This window comes from Bubalus kerabau, chromosome X (genome assembly GCF_029407905.1).
Source record: "Bubalus kerabau isolate K-KA32 ecotype Philippines breed swamp buffalo chromosome X, PCC_UOA_SB_1v2, whole genome shotgun sequence".
In the NCBI taxonomy this organism is placed as follows: domain Eukaryota; kingdom Metazoa; phylum Chordata; class Mammalia; order Artiodactyla; family Bovidae; genus Bubalus; species Bubalus kerabau.
The window spans coordinates 115,414,947-115,442,923 of NC_073647.1; the positions used below are offsets into that span (position 1 = coordinate 115,414,947).

General features: G+C 35.7%; 1 protein-coding gene across 8 annotated transcripts in view; it reads right to left on the reverse strand.

Moving 5' to 3' along the window:
• Positions 1-27,977, reverse strand: part of KDM6A (lysine demethylase 6A) — a 185,792-nt gene that overhangs the window by 59,444 nt on the left and 98,371 nt on the right. For all 8 annotated transcript variants that reach the window (XM_055563118.1, XM_055563117.1, XM_055563124.1 and 5 more), the window contains 3 exons: positions 20,790-20,844; positions 17,048-17,082; positions 3,816-3,909 (listed from right to left, as the gene is read on the reverse strand). In XM_055563118.1, coding sequence (XP_055419093.1) covers positions 3,816-3,909; positions 17,048-17,082; positions 20,790-20,844 — 184 coding nt within the window. The remainder of the gene's footprint in view (positions 1-3,815; positions 3,910-17,047; positions 17,083-20,789; positions 20,845-27,977) is intronic.

The following is a 27,977-nucleotide window of genomic DNA, read 5'->3' on the forward strand; positions in this document are numbered from 1 at the left end:
GAGGCCACCATCACCCTAATACCAAAACCTGACAAAGATCCCACAAAAAAAGAAAACTACAGGCCAATATCACTGATGAACATAGATGCAAAAATCCTTAACAAAATTCTAGCAATCAGAATCCAACAACACATTAAAAAGATCATACACCATGACCAAGTGGGCTTTATCCCAGGGATGCAAGGATTCTTCAATATCCGCAAATCAATCAATGTAATACACCACATTAACAAATTGAAAAATAAAAACCATATGATTATCTCAATAGATGCAGAGAAAGCCTTTGACAAAATTCAACATCCATTTATGATAAAAACTCTCCAGAAAGCAGGAATAGAAGGAACATACCTCAACATAATCAAAGCTATATATGACAAACCCACAGCAAACATTATCCTCAATGGTGAAAAATGGAAAGCATTTCCTCTAAAGTCAGGAACAAGACAAGGGTGCCCACTTTCACCATTACTATTCAACATAGTTTTGGGAAGTTTTGGCCACAGCAATCAGAACAGAAAAAGAAGTAAAAGGAATCCAAATTGGAAAAGAAGAAGTAAAGCTCTCACTGTTTGCAGATGACATGATCCTCTACATAGAAAACCCTAAAGACTCCACCAGAAAATTACTAGAACTAATCAACGACTATAGTAAAGTTGCAGGATATAAAATCAACACACAGAAATCCCTTGCATTCCTATACACTAATAATGAGAAAACCGAAAGAGAAATTAAGGAAACAATTCCATTCACCATTGCAACGGAAAGAATAAAATACTTAGGAATATATCTACCTAAAGAAACTAAAGACCTATATATAGAAAACTATAAAACACTGGTGAAAGAAATCAAAGAGGACACTAACAGATGGAGAAATATACCATGTTCATGGATTGGAAGAATCAATATAGTGAAAATGAGTATACTATCCAAAGCAATCTATAGATTCAATGCAATCCCTATCAAGCTACCAACAGCATTCTTCACAGAGCTAGAACAAATAATGTCACAATTTGTATGGAAAAACAAAAAACCTCGAATAGCCAAAGCGATCTTGAGAAAGAACAATGGAACTGGAGGAATCAACCTACCTGACTTCAGGCTCTACTACAAAGCCACAGTTATCAAGACAGTATGGTACTGGCACAAAGACAGAAATATAGATCAATGGAACAAAATAGAAAGCCCAGAGATAAATCCACGCACATATGGACACCTTATCTTTGACAAAGGAGGCAAGAATATACAATGGATTAAAGACAATCTCTTTAACAAGTGGTGCTGGGAACTCTGGTCAACCACTTGTAAAAGAATGAAACTAGAACACTTTCTAACACCATACACAAAAATAAACTCAAAATGGATTAAAGATCTCAACGTAAGACCAGAAACTATAAAACTCCTAGAGGAGAACATAGGCAAAACACTCTCTGACATACATCACAGCAGGATCCTCTATGACCCACCTCCCAGAATATTGGAAATAAAAGCAAAAATAAACAAATGGGATCTAATTAACCTTAAAAGCTTCTGCACATCAAAGGAAACTATTAGCAAAGTGAAAAGACAGCCTTCAGAATGGGAGAAGATAATAGCAAATGAAGCAACTGACAAACAACTAATCTCGAGAATATACAAGCAACTCCTACAGCTCAACTCCAGAAAAATAAATGACCCAATCAAAAAATGGGCCAAAGAACTAAATAGACATTTCTCCAAAGAAGACATACAGATGGCTAACAAACACATGAAAAGATGCTCAACATCACTCATTATCAGAGAAATGCAAATCAAAACCACTGTGAGGTACCATTTCACACCAGTCAGAATGGCTGCGATCCAGAAGTCTACAAGTAATAAATGCTGGAGAGGGTGTGGAGAAAAGGGAACCTTCTTACACTGTTGGTGGGAATGCAAACTAGTACAGCCACTATGGAGAACAGTGTGGAGATTCCTTAAAAAACTGGAAATAGACCTGCCTTATGATCCAGCAATCCCACTGCTGGGCATACTCACTGAGGAAACCAGAAGGGAGAGAGACACGTGTACCCCAATGTTCATCGCAGCACTGTTTATAATAGCCAGGACATGGAAGCAACCTAGATGTCCATCAGCAGATGAATGGATAAGAAAGCTGTGGTACATATACACAATGGAGTATTATTCAGCCATTAAAAAGAATACATTTGAATCAGTTCTAATGAGGTGGATAAAACTGGAGCCTATTATACAGAGTGAAGTAAGCCAGAAAGAAAAACACCAATACAGTATACTAATGCATATATATGGAATTTAGAAAGATGGTAACAATAACCCTGTGTACGAGACAGCAAAAGAGACACTGATGTATAGAACAGTCTTATGGACTCTGTGAGAGAGGGAGAGGGTGGGAAGATTTGGGAGAATGGCATTGAAACATGTAAAATATCATGTATGAAACGAGTTGCCAGTCCAGGTTCGATGCACGATACTGGATGCTTGGGGCTGGTGCACTGGGACGACCCAGAGGGATGGTGTGGGGAGGGAGGAGGGAGGAGGGTTCAGGATGGGGAACACATGTATACCTGTGGCGGATTCATTTTGATATTTGGCAAAACTAATACAGTTATGTAAAGTTTAAAAATAAAATAAAATTTGAAAAAAAAAAAAAAATGAATTGCAATGAGGAACAAACATCAGCATTTTATGAGCCTGTAAAATAATAATAGACAATTAAACATTAATTGTGAATTCTAAAAAAACAAACAAAAACAAAAAAACAAACAAAAAAAATAAATAAAAGGAGTTGCTTAAGCAGCAGTGACAAGCAAGTAGGAAGGATTGATGTGCAGGCATAAATTAGACTCAATAAGGGGAAGTATTTTCCCTTTCAAAACCATGAAAAGTTTACCTATACATTCAGCCAAAGAGGACAGGTTTGTGTGCATTTTTGCTACTGACACATTCTTCAGTGCAGCTAAAATGCATAAAAACTTATTTATAAATAATGTGAACTAAAAAAGTTTATATTCACATTATTAGCTGAATGAGTAAGCTATCAAGGCATCACTTTTCTTTTTACCTAAGAACACAAAACGTTTTTTGCTGTACTAATCAACTTATTTTAACTTAAATATACCAATTCACATTATTTAAACTCTGCATGCAATCATTAAAAACAAATAATTGACTATAATTTTTTAAAGTATGGATAACTCATGGAAATTCTAACCAGAGATAAAACACAAAATTAAAAAATTAAAGTTTTATATGAAAGCAATGTTTTTATTTTGTATAACTGATCACATAGTATGCATTAGTATCATGAAGTGATAAAATTTAAGCTTAAATAATTTTACAATTACATTAAAAACTATATTTCTTCATCTTCAACATGACAACAGAACTGCATGTATAGAGAATCTATACTTCAGATGTTCCACATTTCTTACCTAAAGATGTTTTAGTATTATTGACAGAGCTATGAAAGCAAGTTCACCAATCACTAAGAGACTTTAGGTAAATCACTTAACTTCATTGAGTACTAATGGTATCTGGCACCAAGAAAGTATTCAATCCCCCTCACTCATGGTTAAGTACCAGTGTATAATTTTGAGCATTTAAAAGAAAAGTTACACTAAAGAATTGTAATAAGATTGACTGTGAGATAGACAATAATCAGCAGAAGGTGGAAATATGATGAGTTCAGATAAAGTCTATCAACCTTGGAAAAGGAAGGAAAAGAAATAGGATACGTAAGTCATGTATTTACCATCAGTGACATGTAAAAACCATAAAGCAATGTACTTATAACACGCTAAGTGAATATTATTACATACCCAACTGTTGTAAGACAGTTGCTTTTACTTGTGCAGAAAGGTTTTCTGTCTGCAAAAGTTGTTCATAAGCTTCCTTTGCAGAATGATACTTCCTCTAAAAAGCAGGAAAAAAAGATTTAAAGAAAATAAATTAACATCTTTAAAGAATTAGCTCATGTTAAGTCTTATACAATACTGATATTTCAGCATATTTTAAAAAATCAACTGAAAGATGCAAGTGCATTACTGAATGTTCCTCTAACTCTAGACAGTTATGGTTAATAGGCCATGTTTCAGAGTATCTAACACCAGTAAAACATTCAATACAACAAAGTATCATTAAAATATGACCTTTGAGTACTTCAAGTTGAAACCAAAGGATGTGAAATAGCATCATAAGCTAATTCAGTAGAAACTTTATTTCAAATTTTGATCTTTCCCTAGGCTAATGATATGTGACATAACACTCTTTCGTAATGCTGGGCAGCAGTATTGAGCCACAGCTCACAGTCAGTTACAAGATCATGAGGGTAAACAATCGATACCCTTCCAACCATTCTATATCCATACAACCATTTTACTTTTCACCTCACTTCAGTATTTAATAAGTTACATGAGATACTCAACAAGAAAAAAATAGGACCTTTAAGAATTTGCCAAATCTTAATAGTTACAAAAGCCAATGAAATATAAGTTTAAAAGATATAATCACTGGTATATAATATATCCTATGAAAAAATTATAATACATACATGACTTTAAAGACAAACTCCTCATAACTATTGTCTAATGATGTTTATAATATTTAAGATTCCATGGGCAAAACTCTAAATGAAATCATTTACCCACAGTTCTTACCCCAAAAGTACTAATATGACTGAAACCCATTATTGCTACAGTCCGAAAGCTGAACACAACTCCTCCCCATCCCTCCAAAAGGGGGAAAGTCAACAAGAGAAAACTTCATAAATATTATTTTTAGAAAACACTTGGCAGAACAATGGACTAAAGTGGCTTTCATTCATATCACTGATAGGACATAGCTGGCTGAGCAAACAAACCTTTCTCCCCAAAAAAGTAGAGACATAAAACTAGCTGTGTGAGCCTCAGGCAAATCACTTGAACAATGATTCAACATCCATACAACAGATGTAATGCCTGATCTTTCTATCTAGAGTTCTTCTTAGGATTAAATGAGATCAAGAGCTATGGAAATAAGGAGCTCTATGAATACAGTATGTCAACACGGGGAAGAATTGTAAGAACGTCCATTGAGATTAATAGTTATTACATAAACTTTTATTCATCAGGTATATGACTTCCCTTTAAACATTAACCTGATCTGAAAAAGTAAATTAGTTAGTGAAGGATAAGAATCAAGTTATTCAACTCAGTTCCTTCAACTGGTAAGTATTTGTTGAACACCTAACACATAACAGAAATTGCTGGGACTACAGGCAAGAATACAGATATGAGAACAAAACATATTGTACACAGTTATTTCCTAGAAGCAGACAAGCTTAGAGTACTAGCAGATTCGGCAGAAAATGCACAGACAAGCAGACAACTTCACAAAGACCTTCCTAAACCATGTTAAAAGACTGTAGACTATATCCGAAGACAATGGGCTACCACTGAAATGAGTTCAAGCAATATAATCAAATTTATATTTTAGGAAGACCACTTTCTGGAATTACCTCAACAAATGCTAAAACATACTTCCAAACACTAGTAATAATGATAATATTAATAATAATAAGCCATCATACTTGAAAAACTGGATGGAACATACTGAGAAACCAAGTTTTATTTCTACCTCATACTATATACAAAACTGGCACCCACATTAAAGACCTAAATATGAAATGTAGAAGTATATAACTAAAAGAAGAAAATGGATAATATTTCCTTGAGATGGGAAAAAATTTATTAGACTTGGCAAAAACCACATAGATCAGAAGGAGGAAGGATCTGACTTGAAACACATAAGGAGAAAAATAGGCAATGGACATAAAAACCAACATGTAAAAGGTGAAAAACATGTAAAGTATAAACCTTGAGAAACCAGAAAATGCAAATTTAAATGAAATACTAGCTTCTACCAATTAGACTGGCAAACATAAAGTTGGGTAGTTCCTAGCATTGTGGGGATATAAAGAGCAATACTCATGCCTTGCTGAAGGGGATTTACTCATGGAACTAGGTGTGTAAATATGCTACAATCTAAACATCTATTCTTGGGATATATCTATATAACAAAGGAACCTTCCCTAAATGGTACTATTTGTAGTATCAAGGAGATGGACAACTAGGTCTATCTCACTAGGTGAGTAGAAATGTAAAATATGATGCATGTTTACAGTAGAACATTAAGTAGCAATCAAAAGTAGTATACAAAAGCAACACGAGTTTATGTGTAAAGGTATTTAGTAAAGTTTTGCCTCTGGTAATGCTGTGGTAACATTTCACAGACAGCATTAAATTCTGGATAAAATACAAAGGTCAACTATCTATCAGAAAGCACTGAAAAGAAAACAAAATTAGGCAAAACCAGAGAAGTTAAGACTTAGAGGAATGGAATGGCACTGGTTCAGTAACCCCATTTTTCCAGGATGTTGACCTGAAGGCAGGCCCCAACTGGTATCTGGTTGGCTAGACCTCAAACAGAAATCAGCAATCTTACTAGCTTGAAAAATAAGAGGGAAGACTTTGAAGCTATCACAAGAGCTAAAAGTCAGTGAAGAAGAAACAATCCCAGAAAAGAGAGAAAGAGAGAATATCAACTTCTGCAATTAAACTGCTCAAATTCCTGGTTGACCACTGAACTACACAGGAAGAACACAACAGACGTCCAGCAGCCTAAAAGAACTAAAGAGAGATTTAGCTGCTGTCCACCACAGGGATGACAAAGTTTAGTAGTGTGACTTGAGAAAAGTTAAAACTGCCTAATAAAACAAAAAACCAATTTCAGAAAAATATAACAAAGTCACTCTTCACAACACATTATTCATGATACCCAGGATAAAATTACCAGGATCATAAGAATCAGGAAATTTTTACTCATGTTCAAAAGAAAAAGAAATCAATGAAAATCAGCCATGAAATGATTCAGATGTTGCAATTTGCAAATAATTTAAAAGCAGCTATTTTAATGAAGTTCACAAATGAAAAAGAAAACAACCAATAAGGAATGGACAAAAAAAGCCTAAGGACAGAAAAATAAAAGACAAACAAAAGGAAATTCTTGAACTGAAAAATACAAATTTGAAATTTTAAAAAAAGAAAAAAGTCACTGAAGGACTGACTAGCAGATTTAAGACTTTATAAAAATCAACAAATTTGAAGAGATTGGTAGAAACTATCCAGACTGAAGCAAAACAGACAAAAGAGAAGAAAAAAAAAAAAAGCCATCCAAGATGTACAAGACAATAACAAAATATCTACCATACCCATAACAGGAGTCCAAGAAGGACAGAAAGAATGGGGCAGAGAAAATATGGACAATATAATGGCTGAGAACTTTTCAGAATGGATGAAATTAAATCCCATATCTAAAAGACCAGGAAAAACACTGGTAAAACTAGAAAGGAAAAACCAATACCTAAGTACATCATAGTCAGATACTTAAGAACCAAATGTAAAAAGAACCCTGAAAACAGCCAGAGAAAAACCACAAAATACAAAGGATACAACAAGAATGATAGTCAACTTTATGTAATCATATCAGTAATCAAATTAAATATAAATGGACTAGATATTCAAACAAAGAACAATAGAGACCGACAGAACAGATTACAAAAGTGAAAGAAAGCCATAAACATAACAACTGTAAGATTTGCACTTTTTCCTATAAGGACTCAAACAGACTGAAATAAAAGGGTGGAAAACACACGATGTAAAATATTAGAAATAATATTTTAATGTAAATATTAGAATAGAATAGAAAACACACGATGTAAATATTAGAAAGCTGAAGTGATTAGATTCAGATCACATTAAGAAGGCTTCAAGACAGAGCACTGCCAGAGATAAAGAGGAATATCTCATAGTGATAAAGGACATATCAGGATGACATAACAACAACGCTTTTAAAAAAATGAGAAGACTGACAGATTTAATGCTGATAAAATACTTGTCTATAAAGTTTATTCCAATTTCACCAACTGTCCCACTTTTCTGGTCCAGGATCTAATTCAAAATCCCACACTGTGTTCAGTTAGCGTGTGTCTTCACCATCCGCTAACCTGACACTCAGTCTCTGACTTTTCATTACCTTGATATTTCGAGTACTAGCTCATTATTTTGAAGAATGTACCTTTCAAACTAGTAAGTACCTTGTGGAAAGATATTCATCATTTCTCATACATTAATTAAAATTCCACAGGAAGAAAGAGGTGTCCCCTTTCCATTTATTAAATTATTCATTTATAGCAATATGAGCTAATATATTTTATTCTGTACTGTACACCATTATGATGATTATTTGTTCCTAAACTTGTGTCCGATTTGGTGATTAGAAACCCTATTCCACTCAAGTTGGCACCTGAATCTTTTCATATGCCTCATCATTTTTTGAGCGCTCCCTTACTTTTTGGCAGGACTTCCCTGGTGGCTCAGACGGCAAAGCGTCTGTCTACAATGTGAGAGACCTGGGTTCGATCCCTGGGTTGGGAAGATTCCTTGGAGAAGGAAATAGCAACCCACTCCAGTACTCTTGCCTTGAAAATCCCATGGACGGAGGAGCTTGGTGCAGGCTACTATCCATGGGGTCGCAAAGAGTCGGGCACGACTGAGCGACTTCACTTTCACTTATTTTTTGGCACCATGAAATATTCCAGGGCTCATCTTGTAGGTTCCCTCCCTAAGCTCTGGAATCACACACTTCTCCCCAAGAATTCTTGATTTCTTTTACTGAAGAATCAAACTTAGAAACAAAGATCTGGATGGTAGAACATTCACTGCTGTGGAGGAGGGGCCTTCCTTCTAGGCACTCACAGCAAACAGAGCTGGGAAATATATTAATGGATACACAACACATACACACATACTCTTCCATTGTATCTATCTCTACTCAACTCTCAATTTCCGTAAATAACCGTATGTTTAGTTTTTACTCCAATTCCAATCCAATAACACAGAGTTCAGTCTAGCCTTTCTTCTTTTCTTACCTGTAAGTTCTCTGACAGTGAAAATCTAGTCCTCATTATTCACAATACATTTACTTAGGGATAAGCAATATCCTTATTGCCAAATTCAGACTTAAACTGAAGAAAGTAGGGAAAACCACTAGACCATTCAGTTCAGTTGTTCAGCCGTGTCTGACTCTTTTCGACCCCATGAAGGCGGCATGCCTGGCCTCCCTGACAATCACCAACTCTCGGAGTCCACCCCCTTATCTGGTAGACAGAGTGCCTGAAGAACTATGGACTTGAGGTTCAAGACGCTGTACAAGAGGCAGTGATCAAGACCACTCCCAAGAAAAAGAAATGCAAAAAGGCCAAACAATTGTCTGAGGAGGCCTTACAAATAGCTGAGAAAAGAAGGGAAAGCAGAAAAGGAAAAATATACCCATTTGAATGCAGAGTTCCAAAGAATAGCAAGGAGAGATCGGAAAGCCTTCCTCAGTAATCAATGAAAAGAAATAGAGGAAAATAATAGAATGGGAAAGACTAGAGATCTCTTCAAGAAAATTAGAGATACCAAGGGAACATTTCATGCAAAGATGGGCACAATACAGGGCAGATATGGTATGAACCTAATAGAAGCAGAAGACATTAAGAAGAGGTGGCAAGAATACACAGAAAAACTATACAAAAAAGACCTTCATGACCCACATGACCCAGATAACAACAATGGTGTGATTACTTACCTAGAGCCAGACACCCTGGAATGCCAAGTCAAGTAGGCCTTAGGAAGCAACAATATGAATGAAGCTAGTGGAGGTGATGGAATTCCAGTTGAGCTATTTCAAATCCTAAAAGATGATGCTGGGAAAGTGCTGCACTCAATATGTCAGCAAATTTGGAAAACTCAGCAGTGGCCAAAGGACTGGAAAAGGTCAGTTTTCATTCCAATCCCAAAGAAAGGCAACGCCAAAGAATGCTCAAACTACCACACAATTACACTCATCTCACATGCTAGCAAAATGATGCTCAAAACTCTCCAAGCCAGGCTTCAACAGTATGTGAACCGTGAACATCCAGATGTTCAAGCTGGATTTAGAAAAGGCAGAGGAACCAGAGATCAAATTGCCAATATCCGTTGGATCATCGAAAAAGCAAGAGAGTTCCAGAAAAATATCTATTTCTGCTTTATTGACTACGTCAAAGCCTTTGACTGTGTGCAGCACAACAAACTCTGGAAAATTCTTCAAGAGATGGGCATACCAGACCATCTGACCTGCCTCCTGAGAAATCTGCATGCAGGTCAAGAAGCAACAGTTAGAACTGGATATTGAACAACAGACTGGTTCCAAATCAGGAAAGAAGTACATCAAGGCTGTATACTGTCACCCTGCTTAATTTAACTTATATGCAGAGTACATTATGTGAAATGCTGGGCTGCAGGAAGCACAAGCTGGAATCAAGACTGCTGGGAGAAATATCAATAACCTTAGATATGCAGATGACACCACCCTTACGGCAAAAAGCAAAGAACTAAAGAGTCTTTTGATGACGTAAAAGAGGAGACTGAAGAAGTTGGCTTAAAGATCAACATTCAGAAAACTAAGATCATGGCATCCGGTCCCATCACTTCATGGCAAACAGATGGGGAAACAATGGAAACAGTGAGAGACTTTATTTTGGGGGGCTCCAAAATCCTTAAAGATGGTGACTGCAGGCATGAAATTAAAAGACGCTTGCTCCTTAGAAGAAACGCTATGACCAATCTAGACAGCATATTAAAAAGCAGAGACATTACTTTGCCAACAACGGTCTAATCAAAGCTATGGTTTTTCCAGTCGTCATGTGTGGATGTGAGAGCTGGACTATAAAGAAAGCTGAGAGCCAAAGAATTAATGCTTTTGAACTGTGGTGCTGGAGAAGACTCTTGAGAGTCCCTTGGACTGCAAGGAGATCCAACCAGTCAATCCTAAGGGAAATCAGTCCTGATGCTGAAGCTATACTTTGGCCACCTGATGTGAAGAACTGACTCATTTGAAAAGACCCTGATGTTGGGCAAGATTGAAGGCGGGAGGAGAAGGGGACGACAGAGGATGAGATGGTTGGATGGCAGCACCGACTTGATGGACATGAGTCTGAGTAAGTTCCAAGAGTTGGTGATGGATAGGGAAGCCTGGGGTGCTGCAGTCCATGGGGTCGCAAAGAGCCGGACATGAAAGAGCAACTGAACTGAACTGAATATTTACATAAAAGTTACAGAATTTCTATCCATATCCCTGTGAGAAAGTAACTGTAGTGGAAGATTTGTTTACAGTTCTTTTGTCTCTAGCATCTATGATGATGATTTGCTTTTACCTTTAGCTCTATTATTACAAAGCATGATATTAACATATTTCCTAATATTCAATCAACTTTGTATTCTCTGAATGAATACCACTTGCTCATAGTGTATTTGTTTCATGAGGTAATAGATTGTTTGCTTATATTTTATTTAGTATTTTTATACCAACATTCATCAGTGATAACAGTGTGTACATTCATTCTTTTTTGTAGTGTATCAGGTTTAAGTATCAATGTTATATATACTTTCATCAAAAAGGAATGAGGGAAAACAGTGTGAAAGTTCTTCAAAAATTTTAACAGAATTACCATATGACTCAGTAATTCTACTTCTAAGTATATATCAAAAAAAAAGAAAGAAAAAATGAAAGCTGGAACAAAAACAGATATTTGCACACTCATGTTCATAGCAACAATATTCATAACAGCCAAAAGCTGGAAATCAACTGACAGATGAATGGATAAACCAAATGTGGTGTATACATACAATGAAATATTACTCAGCCTTAAAAAGGAATGGAATTCTGGCACATGCTATAGTATACACAAACCTTAAAGACATTATGCTAAGCGAAATAAGCCAGACACAAAAAGACAAATACTGTACCATTCCACTTACATGAGGTACCTAGAGTAGTCAAACGCATAGAGACAAAAAGTGGAATAGTGGTTGCTAGGGGCTGTAGGGAGGGAGGAATGAGGAATTATTCTTTATTGGGTTCAGAGGTTCAGCTTGGGAAGATGATGAAGTTTTAGAGAAGGACAATGGTGACAGTTGCACAATAAAGTGAATGTACTTAATACCATTGAACAAATGGTTAAAATGGGAAAATTTATGTCATGTACATTTCACAATAAAATAAAAAAGACATCAAAGAACTATGGTCCATAAGTGATTTTTAGAATCAGACTTTTGTTTCTATTATATCTCAAAAATACACAACAGAATCAGTAAGTGCAGAGAGGACTTTATGATCAAATACATGTCTCTCAAGGTCAGACAGAAAGCTATTTATAAGACCCCGACTATCCTGTTCAAAAAAAAGGAGAAAGAAATTAGAAAGTTTTTCTCCTTTTCTAATGTTCTGGAACAATCTACAGAGTACTAGAATTATCTGGTCTTTGAAGGTTTGGTAGAATTCCCCTGTAAAACCAACTGGGCATGGTACTTTCTGCATGGCATTACTTTTCTCTTTTTATGAAAAATGGCTTTTTATAACTTTTCTAACTCTAATGAGGTCAATTTTGCTAGTCTGTACTTCCCTGGGAAATAGTCTACTTCATTTAAGTTTTGAAATCCATCCACATAGAGGTCTGCTAAGTAGTCTCATATGATTATTCTAATTTCTTCTGTACCCATGGTCATCTTATTTTGTGTATCTGTGGTTTATCTCATTTATCCACTTAATCAAGTTAGTCTGTGATTTATCTATTGTTAATTTTTTCTAGAATAAAAAGATTTTGACTTCATTTAATTAGATCTACCATTTTATTTTTCTCTTTGAATACCATTAATTCCTTTAAAAAAAATCTTTCTTCCTCACAGTATTGTTTTCCTTACATTGATTTTTGTTTTGTTAACACATTTCCTTACACCAAACTAACCTTGAATTCATGGAATAAACCCTAGGTAATCAGGACATACTTACTGCATCTTTAAACGTAAGCTTAAATTTTTCTTTCTTTAGAATTTTTGGATTTCTATAATATGAATAAATGAAACCAGTCTATAGTGTGTCAGGAATAACTATGGCTGGATAGTTAGAAGGCAAGGTTAACAATGAAACTAGTAATTCTTACCAACAGGGTTATTCATTATAACATTATTTATAACTATCTCTCACAGGAGAATACTGAAATTAGTTACACTACATCTCTGCAAAGGGATGTAATATAAATCAACATGCATTAATAGGGAATGATTTCCAAAATATAATACTAAGTTTAAAAAATAAACCAATTTAAACAAGATCAAGAGAGAACATACATAATGGGCTATTATTTCAATAAATATGTGCAAACATACATATAGATTTGCTTATATATACAAGTTTCTGTGGAAGGATATAAAAACACTGATAATGGTAGTTGGTAGCTTCTGGCAGGAGAAGGCAATGGCAACCCACTCCAGAACTCCTGCCTAGAAAATGGATGGAGGAAATGAAAATGCTCCTCCTGCCATGGACGGAGGAGCCTGGAGACTCCAGTATTCTTGCCTGGAGAATCCCAGGGACAGCAGGGCCTGGTGGGCTGCTGTCTATGGGGTCGCACAGAGTCGGACACGACTGAAGCAACTTAGCAGCAGCAGCTTTTAGCAGGGGACTAGATGGCCAGGGAAAAAGAGTGAGAAGGATACTTCACTGTGTATTCTTTAAGGCACTTTCATTTTGGATTATCTATTCAAAAATAAGTAACACTAATAACAAAATTAAAAGGGAGAAATCCTTTAAGTTTATTTAGAATTTAGATGGTGACCTATTCATTTCATAAATAATCAAGAAAAAGAAATGAAAGCCATTAATACTATTAGGAAAAAATGGTACTGTGGGGGGGGCGGTCTCAGCTAATAAAATGAGAAAGATAAATTAAATAAATGATATAAATATCTAAGAGTGAATTGTAATAATTAAAAGATGTTTGTTCCTTGGAAGGAAAGCTAACAAATGTAGACAGTGTAATTAAAAGCAGAGACCTCACTTTGCCAACAAAGGTCTGTATAGTCAAAACTTTGGTTTTTCCAGTAGTCATGTACAGATGTGTGAGAGCTGGACCATAATGAAGTCTGGCACCGAAAAATTGATGCTTTCAAACTGTGGTGCTTCAGAGTCCCTTGGACTGCAAGGAGACCAAATCAGTACATCCTAAAGGAAATCAATCCTGAATATTTATTGGAAGGACTGATGCTGAAGCAGAAGCCCCAATACTTAGACCACCTGATGTGAAGAGCTGACTCACTGGAAAAGTCCCTAATGCTGGGAAAGATTGAAGGAAAGAGGAGAAGGGGGCAACCCAAGGATGAGATGGTTGGATGGCATCGCCAACTCAACGGACACAAGTTTGCGCAAACTCCAAGAGATGGTGAAGGACAGGGAAGCCTGGTGTGCTGCAGTCTTTGGTGTCACAGAGAGTCCGATACAACTTAGTGACTAAACAATGACAAGGATGAAAACAAGTGTCTGTCTACAGATGGGATTGAGAAAATGTGGTATATAATTACAATGGAATGATATTTCACCCTTAAAAATAGAAGGAAATCTTGTCATTTGTGACAGCATGGATAAACCTGGAGGGAATTATGGTAAGTGAAAAAAACCAGACAATGAAAGATAAATGCTATACAGTATCACTTCTGTGTGCATTCTTTTTAAAAAGCGGTGAGGTGGGGGCTTGATCTTCTAGAAGAGGGGATATGCAAGGGTCACCAGGAGGTGAGATGGAAGAAAAAGGAAGAGGTCGGTAAAAGGATACAAACTTTTATTTATAAGATAGATAAGGTCTGAGGATCAAACATATAATATGATGACTATTGCTGATAACAATGTATTGTATAAGTGAAGTTTGTGAAGAGAACTAAAATGTTCTCAATGCTCCACTTTGAAGATGTGAGGTGACGGGTGTGTTAATAATTCAGTGGGGGGAAATCATACATATATCAAATCATCACATTGTACACCTCAGATAGGTAGGTAAGTCTTTTTGTTTTCCTTAATTTTTCACCTGAAAATAAAAATCCTTGTTATAAGCACTGAAGTGAAGATTTTTCAATCCTTTCATATGCTTATAGTGTCAGCTTCTTATCATCTAATAATTACATACTCTGCCTAGCACGCATTTTTTTGGTTTGTTTTGCTTAATCTTAATGGGCACTAAAATTTATCAAATGAAAGAATCAGTGGGGGAAGGGCCCTGTCCCCACATTACCTTCATAAAATTCAAAACAATACCAACAGACAACTTACCAGAAACAATGAAAACCAGAGGACAATGGAATGTAAATTTTAAAGTGGTCATACAAAATAATAAAATAGAATTCCATCTCCAGCCAAAAAACACTCATTAAAAAGAATGGTTAGATAACATCTGTTTTACCTAATTACTAAGAGCTATGAAAGCTCGGGGAAAAAAATCAGAGCTCATCTTTTAGAAGGCAGCAGAGATCTCCTGAGGCAATGAAAGCAGGAGCTAATACTCCAGAGAAAGAACTTTGGAGAAACAGCTTATGTCTATAGCTGCTTTGACCCTGGGGCCTTGACTGATTCAGCAGTTGACAAGGAGGCAGTGATTAGCACCGGCAGGTAAAGACTCTGCTCCATGCACATCATTCTCAAATGCACCCTCTCAAGCTGGATGAAATCCCTAGATTAGTAGAGTATCCAAACTTGAGTGTGCATCAATTCTGACTCAGTAGACACAGACACACCTGTGTGCATGTACACACGGAGGGTGGGGGGAGAAACCACAGCAGAAGGAGGCGTCCAGCAATCAGATGTTAATTTTTTTTTTAGACCACCTCATGGTGGCTCTGAAACAAAACAGACCTTAGAAATTATCTAGAAATATAACAGTACTTTATTTTCCTAAAAAGCTGTTATAAACTGGGTAAACTATGATTATAGCAGGAAATGGCAACCCACTCCAGTATTTTTGTCTGGAAAATCCCATGGACAGAGGAGCCTGGTGGGCTACAGTCCATGGGGTTACAAAGAATCGGACATGACTGAGCAAAGCACAACAGCAGCAAACTATGACTACCTAATATTTAGCCTCATACCAACTTACGCTTGATTTTCCATACCACTGCCTGTGCTTTGCTTAGTCGCTCAGTCGTGTCCGACTCTTTGTAGCCCCATGGACTGTAGCCTATCAGGCTCCTCTGTCCACAGAATTTTCCAGGCAAGAATACTGGAACGGGTATAGCCTATCCCTTCTTCAGGGGATCTTCCCAACTCAGGAATCGAACCCAGGTCTCCTACATTGCAGGCGTATTCTTTACCGACTGAGCCACCAGGGAACTCCAAGAATACTAGAGTTGGTAGCCTATTCCTTCTCCGGGGGATCTTCCCACCCAGGAATTGAACCGGGCTCTCCTGCATTGCAGGTGGATTCTTTACCAGCTGAGCTACTAGGGAAGCCCATACCAAAACTGCTTACCTAGACTAAATGTTTATGTGTTATACCCTATATCATGTAACTAAGCAAATTCTGCATATATAAAAATATGTTCTAAAATAGCTTTTTTAATATAGCAGCCAGGGCTTCCCTGGTGGTCCAGTGATTAAGACTCTGCACTTCCACTGCGGGGGGCACAGGTTCCATCCCTGGTCAGGGAACTAAGATCTGACATGCCTTGCAGCACAGCAAAAAAAAAAAAAAAATTAAATATAGCAGCCATAAAAGTACTGGTAATGACATCAAGAGGTTACTAATAGGCTTTTCAAATGGTGATATACGGAAGGGATATTTCAATCTTAATAAAAAGTGAAACTAAGAACAATGCATTATAACAACCATCTATAACATTCTGAAAAGAAACCTAGGTATTTCACATCAAGAATATGAGAAAGCTTCTCAAATACAGCCATTTAAGGCTGCAGATAGTTTGAGTTTAATGAGTTCTTTGTACACAACAAGAACTCTGTGTAATAACTGTAACATGAATGCAAAATCTTGACCACATTTAATGAGTATTATGTAAGAAGTAGTGCCCAGAACTTCATTAAATTATCTGTGTATCTGATTCCACTTAAAATGGTATGAGTGTTTTAAAGTAAGCTAAGTTAAAACACTTACCTGGGTTTCATATAAGTGGGCAATGTGAAATTGAACTGCAAAGATGAGAAAATAAGTCAACAACTGTATTACAGTAGTGTTTGGATAAATATAAGTAAGAATATAAAATGTAAAATATAAACACTATCTCTGCTGCATAGATTTAAGTAATTTCAGAATATAACTTATTGTTAATAAAATATACAAGCATACAAGAACATGATAAGAAACGTATTCATTATTGGTTATTACTAAATTTAGTCAATGTAATTATTAAAATTAACATTAAAATCTGTAGCAAGTGAGTATAAGTTCAAATGGCAACATTATACAGATATAAAATATAACTTTTATAATCTATACATTTCACAACATGGTATTTAAAAACTGAGTTAAAACTCAAACAAGAAAGTCAGTATTTGATTAAAACAACAATGAAAAATACTCTTTTTAGTTATATATTTTATTACATATTTCATACTAATGTTTACAAAGATGTCATAGACAATAAGTTGCATTTCTGTCAGTTCTTCAAAAAAATTTTTTAAAAGGTCAAACCACTTGGAAAGCAAGAATAATAAAGAACATCAACATTAACAAGTACCTCTTGAAAATAAAAAATATACATAATGCTTTTATTTTCAGCTCTTTCTGATATTGCACCACCAGAATATGAATGTTCAATGAAAGCAACAATGAATCAGGAATCAAAACTGGATTCTGGCTTACTTAAATAATGATTTTCATCCTCCAATGACAAATCGTTTTTTTAAAATGTTCGATTTACCTGGATTTCATAGTTAGATTTCAAGGAGTCTGGGAGCCTTTCAAAATTATATGCATAATATGTATCTGGATCTTTAAAAATAAGATCTAATATCTATCATCAAGCTCTCATTGGTATCATAAACTTAACTCTCACACTAACTCCCACAACTGTAAGATTCACCTGAGATGCTAGTTAAATACAGAGATCCCTGAGATTGTATTCAGTGAGCCTGGGGCAAGGCCCGGAAAGGTACCTTTTTATTTAGTTCTGGGATTAACAAAGGATTTTGACACCTGTTCCCTAGAGCAGCACCTGAGAATAAGTAAATATGCATAAAATCCAAAACAAAATATATAATGACTTCTAAAATCAAACATTTTTGGATCAAAAGTACTGCCCTCTTCATACATAATCATTCAATATTATAAGCAGAGATGAGACAAAATAAAAATATCATTTTTAAAAGATGAAAATCAACTTTTTGTGAAAAGTACATCATAATAATAAAAAAAGTTCTACAAATATAAATATCCTCTCCCTTTACCTGTATCTGTTAAGTGGTTTTCTTATTTCCTAGTCCCCCTTTTCAACACAGCTCTCTTTGAGAGGTCTAGTCCAAATCTCACCTGACTACATCATTAGAGAATGAGGAAGAGATGGAAAATATATTTTCATCCCCCCGCCTCCCTGCCCCTGTCTTCTTACTCCTCTAAGAAAGGTGATATGGAAAAAAAGATTAGTAGCAGTAAGGTAGCATTCTATTTCCATCCCAAAGTTCCTCCAGGCTCAATAAGGGCTTTCCTATACTAGAAGTTACTAAATCCAGTATCATCTTTTGTGGTGTGAAAATCAATTTATATTTAAATTCTTAAAAGTCCTCTTCAAAGTGGAAGATAACCATAAAGATAAGAAAAAGCTCCACTTGGCAAGTCTCAATTAGAGGTAGAAATTTAACAAATATTGCCATAAAAGGTTCTGAAATTAAACTTTATTCAGAAATTAAGACATTATTTTTAGAATTAAATCTAGAAGAAACAATTTTATCCCAAGGGGCAATCGTATAAGTCTCTCATCACCATGATTCTACTTTTCAAAACACAAAGTCCAATTAACCCCTCTTAAAGGCTCTAGAAGTGGCAAGTATATGAGTTTTTCTAATGCATAAATGAACTGTGCAATAAAACAGAAATCTCTTATAGACTTTAAAAGCTCTCTTCACTTTTAAAATCTTCTGACCTTTGTAGTATGGAGTAGTAGTAACATGGATTTCAAAAAATAGTCAAGTCTGTGGCTTACCTAAATAGGTAATGATATTAAAAAATCCAGAGAAGTTTTTACAAAGATGATAAAGAGTCTGGTACTTATATAGTAATAATGTGTACCCAAAGTGAGTAGTCTATATTTGAGAGTGCTCTGTGAGACACCAGCCTTTATGATCATGGTTATCAAGTAGTTATGAAGTTATATAGTTAAAAATAAACTACCCACATCAACTGAACTATAATGGTGTAATGTCTCTAAATAAAGCACATGCCTTCCATTAGAGTGACAAACCTTTCAGCACTCATAGTTCTGAGTCTGGGGAAATTCCTCAGTCCTGTGTAAAGCAGGACACTGGTCACTCCTCCTTATTTCCTTTCTCAGCAATCAAGAGAAAGAGAGCTGTGGTAAGCTCAAAAATGTATTCATGATTGTTAGAACTGTCCTCTTCAAATTCCACAAGAAAGTATCTGCCCTCTGGTACTCATTTTACAGAGGTGTTTCCCTCTCAGGCGCAACGATCCACAAGATTTCAGCTTGAGTAGAATAAAATAAGGATTTACAAAAATATTTAGTTTGAAAGTTATGAAACATCCCTCAAAAGTTTTTATTCAAATTGACAAGTACGAATGAAAGTTAGTTTCTAGGCACTAGATACAATCAATTAAATGAAAATCAGATTTTTTTTCCTATTCCTATAAAATAATTTTAAAAGGATTTTAGGGGTTTATATTTTAGATGGTTTATATAACTTGGATGTAAAATTAAGGATACAAAAATAAGTTAAAAAAAAAAGAACACTTCATAAATTAATATATCAATGAGTTAAATCCTTTTTCTCATTTAACCTCATCTTAGAAATGAAAACAGTGCTGCATTTGTTACCTTTCCACCATTTGTTCTGGAAATACACTAATCAGTACTAAATCCTAAGTTTCATTTAAAGAAAACAGAATTCTTTTAAGTTTTCTCAGAAAATTGCATTTAGTAGAATTATAAGACAATTAGTCTGGTCTAGATAATGATTTAATCAACACTATATCTTATTTCATCTTATATGCAAGTTATATTCAAATTTCTACAGTTTTTTCACTGAGTCAATCATTTGGAGGCATTTTTACCACTGTGACTACTAACTCTTCACTAAACTCCTTTCTATATGCTTAAAAAAATGAAGTCGCTTATAGCAAACTACTGACTTTGTAAAATCTAGAATCTTTTGATTTATCTGAAATTTTCATGAAGAATGATTCAATTTTTATACACTCTAATTAATTGAAAAATCTCACCACAATCTTTATGTATGATATTTAAAACTATAATAGAAAGTCAAAGTATATCCTCGTCACTACCAATATTTTTAATTCACTAAGTATGAATCAGTGAACTAACACATGAATCTTTGTACACTCAGACTTCTGAAAGGACTGACAATCCTGTTTTTAACCTTCCCAAGTCATCTACAATGTAATTAATATACAAATAATCAATCCTGTTCACTAGGACAGATAATTTTAATTCAACAAACCCAGTTCACTAGTATATCTATTTTAGACACACACTGTTCACAATAAATAACTGGTCTCACATGTTCCATTTGTACAAATAGTTATGGCAACAAATATAGTTAGATTCAACAATTCCAGGGGAAAAATTACACAGGATTCATGACTATTATCTGCCATGAAGTGATCTGAATACGTGCAGAAAACAATGGTACTTAATAATACTTACTTTCAGCATTGGACAAAGTGCAGGGATTACAGTCAACCAAAGCTAACTGAAAATGCTGCAAGAAGAGAGAAAATTAATGCACTAAAAATCAGTCATACAAGATACTTTTCAGGTATATAAGGTTTAATATAATTATGAAACTATGCTATGCAAATATAACATATTATACAACCAACTAGCATTACTTTGAACATTTATTGCTGAGAACAAACAGACTGCTGCATTATTTTCTTTGAACAGTTGAGAAAGAGATTTGGCGTAAGAATTAACTTGATATCAAGTCATCCTATGTAAATCTATTTATATGGAAAAAAGAATCAGGTTTTTAAGTCTTCTAGTACATAGGAAGTGTTAGTTACTGAACACTTCAAATAGAACACATAATTATTTTAAAAACTGAAAGTAAAAGTTCAATGGTGTTAACGGATTAAATACCACTGCTTATCTCAAAATGATATATACATTTTTTTAAATGACCATGAGAATTATCATAAAGGGTAAAACTATTTGCCCCTACTGATTTTTCAATAATTATTGTAATTAGAGTCTGTTAAAAGTATTTGAAGTATCACAAAGAATGTACCAAATAGCCATACAAAACCATCCCACATAAAGAAAACCACTGGTTTTCTAAACCTAAAGGGAGATGAAGGACTAGGGTGGGGATGGCATGACCTCATAGTTTCATTTCTAGTTATCTAAACCAGATGCAAAACAGATGTACCTACTAAGATATTAAGATATCAACTATCAATAATGATCACCAACCCCTAAACCTGAAGCCGCATTAGAAAATATCTAGCACACATCCTTGCAACCGATAGAAAACAAATGCAATTACCCTTTTAGGATATATACCCTATTATATGTGTAGGCAGTATTAAACCACTAATAATTTACAGCATCCACTTGTAATAATATTGCATAAGCCTATCCCCTTGACAAAAAAAGAAAGAAGCAAAAACAAAATACACGTCAAACTCAAGGCGTAATGCTAATCTTTAAGAATACAAATCATCAAGAACATTGCGTGCCGGGGACTTCTCTGTTGCTCCAGTGGTTAAGACTATGCTTCCAGTGTAGCGGGGCTCAGGTTTGATCTGTGGTCTGAAAACTCAGATCCCAAATGCTGTGCAATATAGTCAAAAAAACCAACAGGGTGCGATCTGGCATCAAGTTTATCAACACTGAACTGGCTATATAATTAGGAAAAGGCAAACCAGTACTATAGTTAGTATGGAATATTTAAAAAAAATTTTTTTAAGGTGGGGCTTCCTTGATAGCTCAGCAGGTAAAGAATCCACCTGCAATGCAGGAAACAGGTCTGATCCCTGAGTCAGGAAGATCCCCTAGAGAACTAGTGAGGGTCCATGAGCAGCAACTACTGAAACCTGTGAGCCCTACAGCCTGTGCTCTGCAACGAGAAGCCCTCTTCTCTTGCAATGAGAGGGTAGCCCCAGCTCACGGCAACTAGAGAAAAACCCGTGCAACAGTACAGTCAGAAACAAATAAACAAATAATAACAAATAAAAAAGGTTAAGTCTCTGAATTCTTCTAAAAGATACATATTCAAAATTTCCAAGCCTCCACAAATTTTTACCATTAAAAGTAATCAAAAGCCAAAAGTACAAAACAATTGTCTAAAAATCACCATTTCTATACACAAGCCAAATGCCTAAAGAATTGTCTTTTTTCAACTGCTGGAAAAACTGAAAACTGATACATATAATGACAACTTCTAGATGTAAGCCCGAAAGAAACTTAAAACTTTCTATATCAAGGGAGAGAGTCATCAGCAAGCTTTTAGTACTGTATTTCAACACAGAATCAACAAAACTGCACTTGGTCAACCAGAACCCTCAGTTAACAAAAATAAACTAATGTCAGTTACCCAGTACTACAATGAAACAAAGATTAGAAGGCATAATTTTGTATGAACTAGTAGTTATTCACAAATGTCTGTTATATGCATGCATAATTACTGTAGCCTACATTTGCAGTACTCAATATTTAGAGGTTGTAATATTCTGAATGAGCAAGCTACTAACGAAATGACTATGACCCTTAAATATTAAATATTTAATCCATTCAACAACTACTTCAAAACCCTATAATGTCCTTAGGACAATGAAGATACTAGGGACACAATGACAATCAAAAGTGAAAAAATATTTGCCATAATTTACAGAATGGGAAAAAAAAATCCAACATCTGAATACTTTGAGAACTGCTTTTATTCTCCCCTGGCCTACAAAGCAGATTGTATGTCCTCAAACATCCTTTTAGTGTGCTACCATAGCAATAGAAAACAGACTATTTTAAAAAGTGAGTACTACGAAAGCAAAGCATTATTTTATAGCCAGTTGTTTTCCTCTAGATAAGAAGAGGCACAGCAGCCACACATTCAGATTGTACTGCATTTCAAAGTCTAATCTATCCTGCCAACATTAATACTTAGATAAGACAGGGGTTTCTCTAGTGGCTCAGTGGTAAAGAATCCGCCTGCCAATGCAGGAGATGCAGGTTCGATCCCCAGATTGGGAAAGAAGGAAATGGCAACCCACTCCAATATTCTTGCCTGGAAAATCCCATAGACAGAGGAGCCTGGCGGGCTACAGTCCATGGGGTTGCAAAAGAAGTCAGCCAGCAACAAAACAACAAAGACATAACTTTCCTGAGTTAAAGGATGCAAACTGTCCGGCCAAGAAAACACCATTTAAGATGGCAATATTTTATTTTCACTATTCTACTTAAATCTCACAAAGAGCAGAGAGATGCATAATTCAAATCACCCAATCTACATTTCATCTATCAATATTGAAGGTCCTGTAATGAAATCGGGCAGAAGTTCTGGACTACATAATTATTAATGGATCTTAAAATCAGCAATGAAGTCACTGATGCACCATTTCAATCCCAAAACATCATGAAATGTCAAACATTTCCAAACCACAATGATACACAAGAATTAACTCTGCAAGAGTGTACATATTCAAAAACAGGCGTGAGAATGAAAAAACTTACAGAATAATTGAGTTTAACAAACTAAGAACAGCCACATAAAACCACCCCACATAACAAAAATCACTGATACACCTTTGAGTAAACTAAAGGGAGATGAGAGACTAGGGTGGGGATGGTATGACTTCATGGTTTCATTTCTAGTGTCTAAATTGGATGCAAAATAGATGTATTTTTAACACATAAGTCAGCAAATAACTATCAACTATGATAATCAGCCCCAAACCTGAAGATACCATGGTAAAATACCTAGCACCCATCCTTGCAACCAACAGGAAGAGCTAAGAAATATACCTCATACTGAAATACTGCAGTACTGAAACTGACTGCTGCTGTGTGAAATAGTTGCCAGCCAATAAAGGCTTCTGCAGTTCAAAGACTATCGCAAACCTCAAGGCAGAAAGCATTCTACAGAAAACTAATTTCAAAGCAAGAAGATTTACCTACAACATTTTTTCCTAATGTTCCTTTTAATAGAGTCTTTCTGGTCCAATTTAATACAAGGTTCAATTCATTACAATTTCTGTTGACATCGTTCTCACCAAAGTAACTTTTTCTTTAAAAGCTTTCGACTTGTTCAATATTTCAAAGTAACTTTTCAGTACTTTGCTTTCTATAGACTAAGGAACTAGATTTTCCCCTTCAGATAGAAATGAAAGCTGATGTAACTAACACATAAAACACCAATTTCAAGACTTTATTTCCCTTTTAAAATGTTTTACTTCTAGTTGTATAATCTGTGATTATCTTACCATCTTTTCAGTTGTAGAACCCTTCAACTATGTTCCCAAACCTGAAGACAGGCAGTGAGATAACTTTTCATTATTGACAAGTTATGGTTGTATGTATAAATTATTAATTTGGAGCAACGTGTGGATTCCAGATTCAATCTCAGATGTTCTGATTCAATGGGTTGAGAACAATACCCTATGAACCAGATAAAACCCTCTACAACTTATTCCAATGCACAGTCAGGGTTAAATGCCAATATTTAAAACTTGCAAATTGTGTGCTTACCCCCAAAAGCCTTACTTCAGTCTATATAGACAAGGTACAGGTAGTCAATACTGCTGTCTAATTTAAAGCAAATGCTGCTTCTTAGCAGTAAAATGTTTGCAACCCGTTTTTACTCTACACCAAGCACTCTGTTATGACTATGCGTGTGTATGTTCTCAGCTACATCCAATTCTTTGGGACCTCATCAACTGTAGGCCGCTAGGCTCCTCTGTCCATGGGATTATACCTGTTAAGAACGTTGGGGTGGGTTGCCATTTCCTCCTCCAGGGGATCTTCCCAACACAGGGATCAAACCTGCATCTCCTGCATTGTTAGATTCTTTAGCACTGAGTCAGCATCTACGCAACTGAATAAAAGGCTCACTGAAATTAATGTTCTAATAAAAGTTTAAAAGACAATTCCATAGCAGAGTCTAAAAGATATAGATGAGGGAAGAAAAGAGATCCTTCAAGCTGAGGAAACAATGTCTGTTTACACAGCGTTTATGAAACAAGGATTTATGAGCCATTTAAGTGGGAGAATGGAAGGTGTGTCAGGTACTCTTGCAGGTCAAAGGCGAATTATTTTTTTTTACAGATTGCCAGAATTCTGAAAGTATGAATTAAAAAACCAACAAATTTCATTTCTAAAACTAGGGAAAATGCCTTAGAATGCGATGGTAATTACTTTAGGAATTTGGTCTCTGAAAATAAGATACCAAACTAAAACTGGTAAGTTTCGGTAGCATTTGTGAGCCATGATGCCTGGCCAAGTTGATCTGACTGAGATTCCCTCAAAGTTCCCAAACTCAGTTCTTGCATTCTCTTTGTAATTCAAGATTATTACAACAGTTTCAAGGAGGAACTCTACTGCACCAATGGCTAATAGCTAATGAATCCTAGCAATCTTCACTCAAAAAAGAGGCTCCTTCTTTCAAGTTTACCAATATGGTCTCTTCCAAAACTGTCTTTCACACACACACACACAGAAATAGTAAGGCAAAAGACATTCTATACTGAAGATGTTCAAAATCTAATTTCCAGCCCTTCTTTTTGGCTCCAGACTTCCGTCTATACCAACATCTGATATCCCTCAGGTACTTCCAACTCAATATACTCCCAAATGACCCATTTCCATTTGGAGGCTTTTCATTTCCCAATCCCCAAACCTGTTGCTTTCTTTATCCCCTGCTTTATTAACAGAAAAGTAAGCCAAGTCAATAAATGGGGACTCTCTACCCACACTTATTTGTCAATAAGTTAACTCCTTTATTAAGACTCCTTAAGATCTCTAGGATGTGTTACCTTTTATTCATCCATCCATGCATCCATCCTGAGAACCAATTTATTCTACAGATCTTGCTCACCTTTCTTCCTGTAACTGTGTCCAACATAGTTCTCAAATTTCTTCTTTTTATCACATTTTATAAAAGTACAGGTATGCAACTGATTAGAAACTTTAAAACACTGGTTCTAGCGTATGTCAAATCTATGTACAGAAACAATCAGAATATGTATTGACTGAATTTTCAAGTTCTTTAAATCTAGTATACAATCTGTGTTCAAATCAAAATAAGACTAACACGCACACAAATAACAAAGTTAACATAATATATATATATTTATAAAGGATAACATTACAATTTGCATTGTAAAATGTTGTTTAGAAACATAAGCTTAAAAAATTGTGACACTGAATACACTGAATGTTTCATAAAGCTGCATTTGAAGACCGAATATTTATAACCACAAATTTAAGTAGTCATCCATAAACACCAAAAAGTGTTTTTTGATTAGAAATGACTTCTTGTAGTTAAAATATATTTGAGGAGAGAAACCTGACACAGGAAACCTGGGCTTATCCCAACTGCTCAGTATCAAGAAAGGATGGTTACCGAACATCTATGAGCAGTCATGTCCTTTTCAAAAATGTATTTGAGGAACTGAAGTTCTTCTACTATTTATACTACTTTGCACTTACAGGTATGTGATAGAACTCAGGGCAGAAATAAATACCAAAAGGAAAAATAAAACTGGGCAGGCAGATTGAAGTGGAGAAAGCATTAGTAGACAGATAAACCAATGAGCAGATTACCTCATACCAGATAATACATAAAAAGTGCTAAACTGCTAAGTCACTTTCAGTTGTGTCTGACTCTTTGCAACCCCATGGACTGTAGCCCACCAGGCTCCTCTATCCATGGGATTCTCTAGGCAAGAATACTGGAGTGGGTTGCCATTTCCTTCTCCAGGGGGTCTTCCTGACCCAGGGATAGAACCCGTTGTCTCTTATGTCTCCTGCACTGGCAAGCGGGTTTTTTATCACTAGCGCCAGCTGGACAGCCCCAGATAATACAGAGAAAAGATTAAAAAGTAAAGTTGATGAACAGTAGAAAAATGAAAGAGCAAGGAAAAGATTTCTGTCCACAAATGAGGAAAAATGGACAGAAGACAAAGAGCAGTGACCATTCTCTGCCCAGACAGTGACATTATACTCAGGAGAAACCAAATTCCACTGCCAAAGTGGGAACTGGGGTGGTTGAAAGGTACAAATGTGAAACTAGCAGATAACTAGATTACAGTATAGAGATTACTGTATCAATGATACTGTACTATAAACTTTGAAGCTGCTAAGAGACTAGATCTTAACTGTTCTCACATACAAAAAAATGATAATTATCTGGCATGACAGAGATGTTATTAGGAAATGCTATGGTGATGATGATAATGTATCAAATCGGTGGCGATGATATATGGTATGGTGATGATATCAGATCAGATCAGTCGCTCAGTCGTGTCTGACTCTTTGCGACCCCATGAACCACAGCACGCCAGGCCTCCCTGTCCATCACCAATTCCCGGAGTTCACTCAGACTCACGTCCATCGAGTCAGTGATGCCATCCAGCCATCTCATCCTCTGTCGTCCCCTTCTCCTCCTGCCTGCAATCCCTCCCAGCATCAGAGTCTTTTCCAATGAGTCAACTCTTCGCATGAGGTGGCCAAAGTACTGGAGTTTCAGCTTCAGCATCATTCCTTCCAAAGAAATCCCAGGGCCGTTCTCATTCAGAATGGACTGGTTGGATCTCCTTGCAGTCCAAGGGACTCTCAAGAGTCTTCTCCAACACCACAGTTCAAAAGCATCAATTCTTCGGTGCTCAGCCTTCTTCACAG